The sequence below is a fragment of the Pseudonaja textilis genome, chromosome 3 (genome assembly GCF_049901715.1).
Source record: "Pseudonaja textilis isolate UNSWEBS1 chromosome 3, rPseTex1.2, whole genome shotgun sequence".
Taxonomy (NCBI): domain Eukaryota; kingdom Metazoa; phylum Chordata; class Lepidosauria; order Squamata; family Elapidae; genus Pseudonaja; species Pseudonaja textilis.
This window is the reverse complement of record NC_141992.1, coordinates 43,831,417-43,844,077: the sequence shown is the minus strand read 5'-3', so window position 1 is coordinate 43,844,077 and position 12,661 is coordinate 43,831,417. Positions and strand designations below refer to the sequence as shown.

At 37.4% G+C, this 12,661-nt stretch overlaps 1 protein-coding gene across 1 annotated transcript in view; it reads right to left on the bottom strand.

Annotated features, from left to right (window-relative positions):
• Positions 1 to 12,661, bottom strand: part of SLC26A9 (solute carrier family 26 member 9) — a 39,792-nt gene that overhangs the window by 20,422 nt on the left and 6,709 nt on the right. The window contains exons 5-10 of the mRNA XM_026715635.2: positions 12,156 to 12,320; positions 9,835 to 9,987; positions 6,348 to 6,430; positions 4,532 to 4,679; positions 2,694 to 2,807; positions 883 to 960 (exon numbers count right to left, since the gene is read on the bottom strand). Of these exons, the coding sequence (XP_026571420.1) occupies positions 883 to 960; positions 2,694 to 2,807; positions 4,532 to 4,679; positions 6,348 to 6,430; positions 9,835 to 9,987; positions 12,156 to 12,320 (741 nt within the window). The remainder of the gene's footprint in view (positions 1 to 882; positions 961 to 2,693; positions 2,808 to 4,531; positions 4,680 to 6,347; positions 6,431 to 9,834; positions 9,988 to 12,155; positions 12,321 to 12,661) is intronic.

Sequence of the window (12,661 nt, the reverse complement as noted above, 5' to 3'; positions counted from 1 at the left end):
AAGAGAACCCCCTAATCATGGATCTGGTTTTTCTTGGGGACAGGGTTGTAATTCTATTGAAAGGCAAAATTGGAGCTTTTAAGGAGACAGATGATTTATGGACAAATTATTACTGCACCATATAGTTTGTTTTACTCATAGTTTGTTTCTAGAAGTTTAGTCAAGGTATTTTTTGGATCTCCTGTTCAGTTATTTAGTTGTTTCGTTAAGTTCAGGGGTGGGATTCTACCTGTTCGCACCTATTTGCTAGGACTGGTTGTTAATATTCTAAGCAGTTCGGAGATCCGGTTGATGGAAGAAATTACTGGCCTAATCCTGTAAGGAAGGCAGGAAGGAAACATTCTGATGTTGCTTACAGAAAGTGCCTCTCCATTAACCCTTATTACATTCTTGGCAGGACTAGACTTCCTGTCTCTGGAACTTCTCTGGAGTTATTTTTCCCTCCTTTTCTGGTACTTTGTTTGTGTGGAGTGAGCATTCAAAGTTACAATGGCACTGAAAAAAGTGACTTATGACCATTTTTCACACTTATGACTGTTGCAGCATCCTTACAGTCATGAAAGGCCAGGCAAGGAGATGCATGCCTCAATGTGAGTGATATTGAGTTGGCCATGCCCAGCCAATAACATGACCACCAAGCCATGTCTATCAACTAAGCCACACCCACAGAACTGGTTGTTAAAAATTTTGAATCTCACCCCAGTTAAGTTGTTTGTATATCAATTCAATTTTCCTGGCTTTTCCTATAAAATTTATAATTTGGCAATTAAATAATGTGTTCACAAGAAATGCAGTTCCCCTGTTTAAATCTGTGATGAAAATATTTTAAAAATGAGGCAATAATTCTGATAAACACCCTCTAAAAACAGATCTAGTGATTACCTTTGGAAGAGGGTTAAGATAGCTTCCCAAAGACAACATGGTCAACATTACCACCAATGCTACACAAAAACTTGCCACCTGAGAAGAGAAAAATAGCTTATTGCAAAAAACTATTTGGAAATATGTCATAGAACATTCCAGTTTAGGAATAAAAATCAAAATAACTGATGAAAGGAAGTGTTATGAAATAAAGATAGTTTCCTATCCTAATTTAATCCACATTTTAACTTGTCCTATGAACTCATTGTAATAATAGCTATTGCTGCTGCACTGAATATTTCTTCTGCATTAAAGAAAAATCCCATTTCATTGAATGTAAAAGCAGTTCCCCAAAAATGAAAACATGTAATGATATTAGCAATAACAATAGCACTTAGACTTATATACCACTCCATAGTACTTTATAGCATTCTTTGAGCGGTTTATAATGTCAATATATTGCCCCCAACAATCTGGGTCATTTCATGACCTTGAAAGGATGGAAGATTGAGTCAACCTTGAACTGTTCAGGATTGAACTCTTGCCTGTGGGCAGAGCTAGTCTGCAATACTGCATTCTAAGCACTGCATCACCACAATTATGATGGATGGAATGGAATTCATTTCACATGAATGGGAAGTGGAGTTCTTTAATTAGGATGTGGCCAAGTTATGTGTCTGTGTGTCTTGCCTTTCAATGTACAAACCACTTCTCAATGGATTGCAATTTCCCTAATATCTCACACCTCAATTAAACCCCAAGAGAAGACAAGACAAGATAGAACTTCCAAGATCTTTTTTCAGATTAGAAGGGATAGGCAACCATTGTGACTTCCATGGGTAAGAGAAATGTGCATTAGAAAGGAATATTCTCCATTACCTTACAGAAACAACAACAAAATATGTCCAAAAATACTAAAGAAATCTGTGAATTAGACTGGAAAAAAAGCTTCTCTTGCAGCACAATTATTTTTAACTACATTATTCCCCCAAAAGAAAAAAATGTTATGTATATGATAAAGAAGTTGAATAAATTCCTGGAATTATTGCTGATGAAAAATGACTCTTAATATGCTGAATTTGCTAAATTTAAAATGGAGATTCTAAAGAAATAGCAGGTCCTAGCTCACAAACTGGTGTAGTGTAATGGAGCAGAATAATGAAGAGATGGGATTCTAAATTAATAAGGTGGTCTTAGCTGCACCACTTCATCTCTTTTCTACAGTATAGGAACAGTAATACCGATCTACCTGGTATGATTAATTAAAGCAGTGGTGACCATATGGCATTTTAAATGCTAATTATTAGAGTTCTCCAATACTTTAGATTTGATTCCCCAAAAGGTGCTTTGGAGGACATGGGGTGGCAAAGGTAGTATGTGCCTTCAACTCCTTGAAGCAGCCACATCTTTTTCTGGGTTCACATATCACCTTTCTGGAATTAAATCTAAAGAATTGCATAGCTCTGCCATATATCACTAGCAGAATCTAATTTTCTGGGAGTTCCTCATCCTTCTGGCCACTTCTTTAAGAATGGCAGTACAAATTATGCAGAGAAACATTGATCTCTAGTTGTTGCTCCAACACAACACTCAGCAGCCCCAACCACCATGGTCACTTGCAATGTGAAGGGCCAGAAATTCCCAGTGATATCTTACAAATATTCTGTGTTAATTTAAATGTGACCCTAGAGATATGGATTTAGAGATGATGCTGAGAACTTTAATTGTGCATTCCCAGAATCATCTATACAGAGTGTGAAAATGTCTAGAATACTTCTCACAAACAAATCTTCCCATTATGAAGATGAAATAGCAAGAAAATGATAAATTACCTGAGATTTTCCACCAGCTCCATCCACAGCTAAGGTGACTGAAAGCGCACAGCAGATCACATGGATTTTAAAAAAGGATCCAAAAAAGTTACTGCAGCCCAGGGCCAACATTTCCTATAGAGACAATGGATTAGGCAGTTAAGGTTGTAGAAAACATCAAGCCCTTGTCCTTATAGTAAGTTTGTTTTGGCAACACTTAACTGGAAATAGAAATAGGTCAGTCATTATCCTAATCTGGTCCCTCATATGTGGGTGACATTATTTGTACAAAGACTGCACCGATTAAGTCTTCAGAATCTGCTATCCAATTGCAGGAGAATCATCCAACACCAACACTACCTGAGGATTATTTCCACTCATTCCAAAATTATCCCAGGATTCTCTGGGTCACATCAGTCACATGTTTGGAAACTTTCAGGCCAAGGCAGTACTAGCAGGTATCTGTCAATTTAAATCTGCCACCCAAGTGAATCATCCTTTCAGCTACTGAGCTAAGAGAGAGCATGTCATGCAGAAATGGCACAGTTGGCTGTTGTGATTGTTTAAAAGGCCAGCATTGTGCAAGTTATTGTACATGATATGCCTTGATGGCATTCTCGGGTGGCATCATTCTAAGGTACTATTCAAAGAAGTTTGATTAATTAGATTAAAAATATTTACATATTAAATCCCTTGAACAGTTTGCTCCAGATTCTGCTCTGAGGCAAGTCAGCAGTTATGAAGCAATTGAAGGATAGTAATTATCAGGTTCTTACTGACTGCCTGACTGTACAACTTCTACATAGAGGGGTCACCTAAAACTATGACACAGGGAAGTAGAGAAATGATTTTCCTTCCTTCCTTCCTCCTCGTCCTGTTGTTATTATTTATTCAATGTAACTTACATCCTGTTCTTCTACACGTAAGTTCCCAATCAACCATGCCGAGAAACAGAGACAGTTAAACTGCTCCACCCAATAGCCATCTTTATGAGGTTGTGTTTTCTGTGAAGTAAGCAACCTGCTTTCTCAGAGTAATACATGCCATTCCCTTTTGGAAGGAATACAGTATTGAGAAACTTATCCAAGTTGGTTTACCAATTTACTATCAATAAGAGAGTTCCTTGGAAAAGGCTGAGTCACAGCGACCATTTTCCTTAATAACTTCAAATCATTTATTATCACTGTATTTTGCAGTTTTCAAATTATATAAAGATTTTTTTATTTACTGACATAACCATACTGTATTGTTTATAGGGGATTACATAATCCCAAAAGGAGGATGACACTGTCCAATAAATCCCGCCTATATCTCCTTCTAGTTGTGTCTCTCTGAGGAAGAAAACAGACAGTAGTCCTTGACTTTTGACTGGTTGCTTAGCAACTGTTCAAAGTTACAATGGACACCTCCATCCCTCAAAAGTGACTTATAACAACAGTCCCAAAGTTCAGATGGCCACACCTTCCAGAAGGCCATATGACTGCACTTTGTGCTCAGGAAGTGGCCTGCATTTACAGCCATTTGCAATGTCCTGCTGTCACATTACCATAATTTACAATGTTTTTTTTTTCAGGAACTAGCTTTTTCTTCTAGTTTCCAGCAAAAAGTGACCACAATGAACAAAGGGTTTGTGCCATTCACTTTATGACTGCTGCAAAAAAAAAGGTCATAAAATCAGGTCATTCATGTCATGACCTGCTTTATAACCATCACCACATATGACTGATTCTTAGGTTCAGTTATGCTAGAAAGTCCAGGACTAACATATTTAAATTTCCAGCCTTGCAAATGGCAGCCCCGGAATTATGGGCAGGTAAACCATGCAAAACTTCTATATATTACCCAGTTATCAAGATTACCTGATTTGGGTCCACATCATAGCCATGCTTGTTACCAAGGGTTCTGCCCATGGCTAGGTTGATCACGTAGCCCACAATGGCAAGTGAAAAAGCTGGGCCAATCATATCTTTCCATTTGCCCACTAGTGGAAGTGTGGCAGATGGAAACCTAGAATAAAGAAGAAAAACAAGGTTGACATAAAAGCCTACACTTCAGTTTGAAACTGATAAATCAGGCTAAGACATTTTGTTCTTAGCATGGAAACAAAATTCCATACCAAAATTACAGAAATCCATCTGGATTGCATCTGGAGTGCACCTTAGTTGTTGCTTTTACAATTTAACCCGGTCAGCTAAAACTTTCACTTTTTATCTTCCTGCTGCACATTCTTTTCCGGTCGTGTTCTTCTTTGTGGTGACTGTTTCTGACCACCGCTGCAACTGCCTTCGGGAAAGGGAGTAATGGCCAGCTGAGGAGGAGAGATGTGGCTCTCCTCAACCCTGCTGGCAGTCTCCCGCCTCTTCACCACCTCTACGGGGTGGCTTAGCCCCAAAACCAGCCGGCTCGGGGCACTCCAGCAGTGAGCCCAGACCGAAACCACGCACGATCGCACATTTCTGTCTGTCACCAAAGAGACTTCAATCCGGAACCATTATTACATCATTTTTTTAATTTGGTTTTTTTTTTTTGAGTTCCCCAAAAGCTGTATGGCTAGCGGGGCCCTGTTAAGTTAATATTTTGCAAACAATAACTGCATATCTGTATTTCTAAGGATCATTGTTCAGGCAAAGGTTTTCCTGTGCAGTTGTGTCTGATTGTAGGTGGAAGTGTTCATCTCTGTTTCTTGGCAGAGGGAGCCAGCATTGTCCAGAGACATTTTCCATGGTCATGTGGCCAGCATGGCTATATGCCAAAGGTGCACTACCTTACCACTGAATTGGTAGCTATTTATCTACTCACATTTGCATGCTTTTGAACTGCTAGCTGGGCAGGAGCTGGGGCAAGTAATGAGAGCGCTTTCTATTGCGTGGCATTCAGGTCTCAAACCAGGTTGTCAACTTTCTGGCTGACAAGCTCTGCATCTTTAACTGCTGAGCCATCATACTCTCCCTCAGTGTTCAACAGCCTTAGTAGCTGTTGAGCTATACTCAACCCTTATGACTTTTTCAATACACTGATATATACTACAGGTTTTGATCCTGTAAGTAGAAGTTCCATAAAGTATTAATGGTTCCAACAGAGGTGGTATATGTCATGAAAAATGTAGAATAAAAGCCATGCATGAAATGTAGAATAAAAGCCATGCAAAGAACATCTAAAGATCTATGTTTATCACAATCTTCTTGAAATTACCCCAAAAGCAATAAACTGGGAAATACTAGTTTATTGGATTCCCAATAAAGGAAATACAATATGTCCTTCAGCATAGAAATGCAGACAGTGTAAATTTATAATTAGAGCATTATAATGAGTTGTCACCTTTACATAGCAATAATTATTATATATATTGTAATTATGCTATCACTGTAAATTATTAGTGGATTGACTCATTGTCATTCAAGCCTTGAAGATACTAGCACTTTTCGTCTGCCCTACTTTCTACAAAATTCTATGGTATTTATAAATAGTATGATGAATACAGCTATTGGAAATTCTAATTTAAATTTAACTTGTTTTCAAAAAGATTCATCATTTCTTTCCTTTTAACACTGCTGGTTACAATACCGGAAGTTGGAGAGGAGGAGAAGTTAAGTCCTTCTATTTGTCTTGTTGATGGCACTAATGAGATAGCTTCATTAGCATATTCCTTTTGGGAGGAGAATAATATTTACTTACCCCATATTAATAAGTCCAACAATTGGCATGTCATATTTCTCAGGCATATTAAAGCTTCCAGAAATGGCTGTAGCCACAATAACCTGAAGTCAAAGCATAAAAGAATTTTTGTAGCTTAGTCACATCTTTTTAGTCATATCTTTTTAATTTGTGATGTTAATTAGCACTGGAACTGCATACTTTCAGAATATAATGTTTGTGTTTGCATATCTGTTTGAAAGAGATTCAATTTATATTATAAGCTGTTACTCAAAGTTCATGAAATGTTGTGATGTGATTGAGAACCTCCAGGACTCTTTCTTTCAAGGTTCACAACAGTTGATGACGTTATATAAAAGAGGAAGAATTAAATTTATTTCCTCCTCTTTATTGAAAAGAGTATTTATTACCTTGTCAAGACTGCCCTAATATCAATCTTTGCTCATTAGTTTCATTTTAAAACAAGTACTATATGAAAAATGAAAAAAATATATTGTACAAAAGCATAAATATCTCATGTAGTAAGAAAAATTGACTTCTGCATATACAGTATATTAATACTTTATTACACCATTAAGTTGTTAACATTTCAGTCAATTCACCTAAGTAGGAGAATAAAGGAAAACTAATCTGCAAACTATACCTTTGTTGATGCAGTTTAAAAACTGCATTTGTCTTTTTTGCAATCATATCACACTTTGGGCTCCTACATAATATTATTCCAAGAACTTTTTCACAAGTACTATTACTTGCAAATATTTCCTAACTGAGTGAGGGTAGTTTCCTTTGCCCCTGCTAAATTATTCTATGATTTTGATTCATTCATCTAACTTATCATCAACATTTTAAATTCTTATTTCTAGTGAGGATATGGTGACTCAGACATCACTGAAGGACTGAAGAAAATATTGTGGTGGGATAAGCTACTGAATGGTTTATTTTGGCTGCTTTTCTGGATAAACACCAGGTGTCCATTATTTTTTGTCTATCTGTACTTTAGTTGATCTTCATTATATGTTTTTGCATATCTTCACTTCAATTACTTTATTTCAGAGCAGTAGTAAATGAACAATAAAGGTCCTGAATGTTATGAGCTATCTTTTCTTATTTTTTATTGTTAAGTTTAATTGTCCCCAGAAAGTGCAAGTGCCTCCAGAAAGTGCAAGTGATCATAAAAATCAAACTGGAGTTACACATAGTGCCTCCCTAATATGATAGAAGTGGATATTGCATTTTAACAAAGTAATTAGACCATAATACTTCAATTTATAAATACACTAATTTCAAGGTGGCCTGTGGAGGGAAATCCCCAATATCCAAAATCAGAACATAGTTCTAGAACAGTGATGACTAACCTTTTTGGCACCAAGTGCCCAAAGTGCAAGCACAAGTGCACCTCCAAAATGCAGTGTATGTGTGCCCTGTGCATGTGCCCCACGCCCCCGTGCATGTGTGCATGACCCACCACACCCTTGTGCATGTATGTGCGACTCCTGCGTGTGCACCCCACCCCCTTGCACATGCCCAGCAGAGACCCGAAGACCAGCTGCCCAGGGGCAGGCGCGCCTGTGCATGCGTGGTGGAGCTGAGCTGGGGTGATGGCTCACGTTCCCAGAGAGAGGGCTCTGCGTGCCACCTCTGGCATGCATGCCGTAGGTTCACCATCACAGTTCTAGAATCTGAGGACGATGTATAGTGTTTGCATGGATAGCATAGTTGGCTGTTTAGATCTCCAGATTTAAACTTGATCTGTGTCTATGAGTAAAAGTTCTTACTGGGTTCTTGTTCTGAGTTTACTACTATAAGAATAGTTTCCACAAAATACTCATTTTCTCAGAAACTGTTTTGCTCAGTATAGTTTTTGAAACTACCATGAACTCTTTTCCTGTTATCCTGTATCCATTACTGCTTTTCATAGAGAACAGGGAAAATTTGGTTAAGAGCAATGCTCATTTCACAGGAATGCAATTCTGGATGGATTGCAAACTGAAACCAAAGGCATTGTCTGCCAAACCCTGTGCATTTCCCACAGCTCTAATTACACCAATACTCCCTGGATGTCAGCACGTACCAGACACATGTAGGAAATCTTACTATACTTTTTTTCTCATCATATTTCAATGCCTTAGAATAAAGCTGCATTACCTGCATGTACATTTTCTACAGAAGAGTTCAAGGATGTTGAACCCGGATACATTGAAATGTAAGTCAATCAAGGTCAACCTATGCAAGCCAATGCTTTATCTTGGATGACCAAAGTCCCATATCTGACAATAGTTTTGAGACTGAGACAATTATAACAAAGACCATGCAGGCTGGGGAATATGGAGTTCAACATATTTAGGTTGCAATATCTTTGGGGTGGCTGCCTTTAATATCTCAGAGCTTCCATAAAATATAAGTGATCAAGAGTCTATTGGCATCTCAGTAGTAATCTCATTGCCCCAGTGATTTTTATTTATACACAATAGTTCTGAAATTACTGTACGAAATATTATTGCTAAATTGTCTTCTTACTTTCACCAGGACTGTCTTAGTGCATGGGCCTTATGGGCACTTGCCCATTGGCCTGACATGCATAGGGGTCCCATACTAATCTGTGTATATTAACTATTCAGTGTACCTTGTAACATATAAATACAGCAACATATTTATTACATTTTACTGCATTTTTATTAATGCTAACATGCAGGGGTGGGATTCAAATTTTTAAACAACCGGTTCTGTGGGCATGGTTAGGTGGGCATGGCCATGTGACTGGGTAGGCGTGGCTTCTTTTTCTGCAGCAAACCCCCCCCCCCCCATTTTTTGGGCCTTCTGGGCCTCAGGAAAATCTCCTGAGGTGAGCTTTTTTGCTCCCAGAAGACTTCCCTGGGGCCCAGAAAGGCAAAAACTGGACCAAGGGGCAGGGGGCGGGAGAGGGTGGCATGCCTCCTCCATTTTTTGCCTTCCTCAGCCTCAGAAAAGCCTCCTGGGTGAAGCAGTAAGACAGCAAGGGGAATCCCTGGACAGCTGATCTTAGGACCTTAAGGAGTGATGGGGCAGGGAAGAATGCAGTCAGCAATGTCAGTCATGCGTGCAATGTTACACATGTGTGATAAGGACTGACTAGGCAGGGAGGGGAGTGGGGAGACGGGCAGGGCCAGCCAGGGCACGATTTGCCAGTTCTCTGACCTGCGCAGAATCATAACAACTGGTTCTATAGGACTGGTCTGAACTAGTAGAATCCCACCCCTGCTAACATGCAAATATATGTTTAATTTTATTGACCATTTACATTTTTATTCCCGTGAGTAGTTGTCATAAGGGCCCCAGTACACTGGGTCCATAATGCTGTTAAGACGGGCCTAACTTTCACTTATAATCATATCAACATTTCCTAAAATGAACAACAAAAAGGCATGCTGTCTCAATCTTAAAAGTTATTTTTTCCAATTTATCTCTACTGAAAAGTACCAATCTCAAGGAAAATCATATGTGAATGAAAACATCTGTAACTGCTACTTACTATAATGATCTCCATGGGAATTGGGACTCGAATCTTCTTCATATATTTCATATTTAGCTCCTTCACGATGATGAGAAGCACAGAGCTGATCAAAGCAAAGACCAAAGAAGCCACATTGGTTTTTGAAAGGTTTTTGCAAATATCAATAAAGGTCTGGAGGTTTAGACAAGAAAAAGAGAACATGAGGTTTTTCAACATCCCATCTAGACTGGATAATATGCTGTGGTGTTTGTTAGTCAACATGTAAAGATTGAGGACCATTATTTAACCTAGAAATCTGCATTTTGAAGTAATAGCCAACACTCAAAGCAACACAAAAAAGTGCAGTTCTGACAGTAGCCAGCTTTGAATTAATTAAAAGGTCAGTAAACAGGGCCTGACCAGACAGGATGTATTTAATCTAACCTGAACATCCTGCTGAGACTTTAGAAGAAAATTCAAGAGGCTCACAACAGGTAACTGAGAAACTCCAAAACTGTATGAAGGCTTTCTCCTAATCCTTTATAATTAAATTGGACTAGAATTAATTGTAACTGTCTGCTATTTGTAAGCTCATTCCTTAATATTGCAAAAACATTGGCATTTGTGGTCTTAAGATTCAAGAGTTGCCCAGAAAGAAAACATGTTCCAAACAAAATTTTATTTACTTCTTCTGTTGCAGTGATTTGAGGAAAATTATATAATAAAATTCAAGTTTTGGTGTAAGATTTGGCAGACAATGGAATCCTAATAGGAATGGAAGCCCTTGGCTTCGGACTTTATTCTTCCTTTTATTTAAAACTGCAACAATACTAACAATGTTAATCAACAAATATTAACAATGTTATCAACAAATATTTAAAATAATAATAATAAAAATATAAGAACAGAGAAATAAAAAGTCCAGAAAACAATTTTTGCTCATGAACAAAAAGTAAAATAATTGGGAGTTAATATAAATACACTGTGGTACCATATTCAATATTTGCATCAAATTTTAAAATAGAAGTACTCTATTGTTATTGTGTTTTAAATAATAGACACCAGATTCCAATAATGCTTTTTTAAAGGTTTCTTCAAGACTTTTTGTTGCTATGTCAATTTTTCAGCCAATACTTTTTCACCTATTGTTAGTTACCATTGGCTCAGAGAAAGTGGACTTTCCTGTTCCATTATTTTGCAATAACATACAATATATGGTAGCTAATAACAAGCAAACAATTAATTCCTTTTAGTAAGGAATACATATAAATAAGTAATTATACTTTCTAGGAAGATGTACAATAAATTTATATTAGTATTAATTATTATAAACCACTGTGTCCAAATTCTTATACAGCTTTCAATCACAATGAGAAATTTTAAAAACTATTGTTACCTTGGAAATGAATATGTACTGTGTCAATTTAATTACAGCCCACTTCACCTTCCTATTGGTTAAAAGCAATAATGTTTTTTTTCATAAACATTTGATTGTCATATAGTTTAATTACTTGTGTTTTAAAGTAAGAAGAAATTGTTTCATTCATTAATGATTTCATTTTATACTTTTGTTAATTCCTCTCTTTGTACAGAGAGTTACAGCAGTCTCTTGCTACTTTCATCAGAATGGTGGCAGCAATGTCACAATATCAGCTAGCAAGCTCTACCCTTTGGGTGTATGAGTGCAACATTGCGGTACATGTAGAAAAGGGGAGGAGCTTGTGTTGTGATACAGACTGCATCACTCTATTCACTGCATTCGGTGTACCTTGGCGTATAGTCATCCAGACCACAAGACCATGGAAGTGTCTTTGGACAACACTGGCTTCCTTGGCTAAGAAATGGGCATGAACACCATCAGTAGAGTTGGATACAACTGGACAGAGGAAACCTTTACCTTTACCTTTATATGGAAATAGGTGAAACTCCCCATTTTGGTAATTAAGTAAAAATTACACTTAAATATTTTTAAACTGGTGACAGTGAGAGAAGATAGTTGTAGAGAATCAAAGGTAAATAGAATGTAAGGAGAATATCTTTCTTTTTCTCAATAAATCACTATCCTGCTTTGGTTGTACTGTCTTTCTTTCTTTCTTTCTTTCTTTCTTTCTTTCTTTCTTTCTTTCTTTCTTTCTTTCTTTCTTTCTTTCTCTCTCTCTCTCTCTCTCTCTCTCTCTCTCTCTTTCTTTCTTTCTTTCTTTCTTTCTTTCTTTCTTTCTTTCTTTCTTTCTTTCTTTCCTAAATTATATGTAGCCCCTGACAAATTCAAGCTATCTGTCTTGATCCTACTGATTGTGCACTCACAATCAGTGTAAGTTTGTGTAAGATTTAGCAATAATCATACTATCAGCCTCACTTACATAGACAATGGCAAGGGGTCCTGTGTAGGCTTCAATCTTCAGACCAAAGATATACTTGAGAACCGAGATGAGAATCTGTAGACCAGCTGCTGTCATGAAACCCCTAATGAAAGATTCTGAAAGGTAGATGGCTACAAAGCCAAACTGCACAAATCCCAGGCATATCTATGGAAAGACAGACGATCAGGCATGTCAGATACAATAATAAATGGAATTTCTCAGAGAAAGAGATTGTTGATAATAAAAAATTGGTACAACCACTGATGTGTGGAAAGATATGCTAAGAGATACTCCTTGAATTATGACCATTTGTTTAATGATTTTTTGAAGATGTGGAAGACAGGATTCCTGGGTCACATCAGTATTTAAATGCTATCTATGAAACATGGAAAGAACATTCCCATTAATTAATTTGTGTTCCATGTTTACTGTTCTAATGATAAAAACCTTTGACCTATTCTAATCTCCTTCTCCTCCTTCTTTCTCTTCCTCCTCATTGTGGTTAT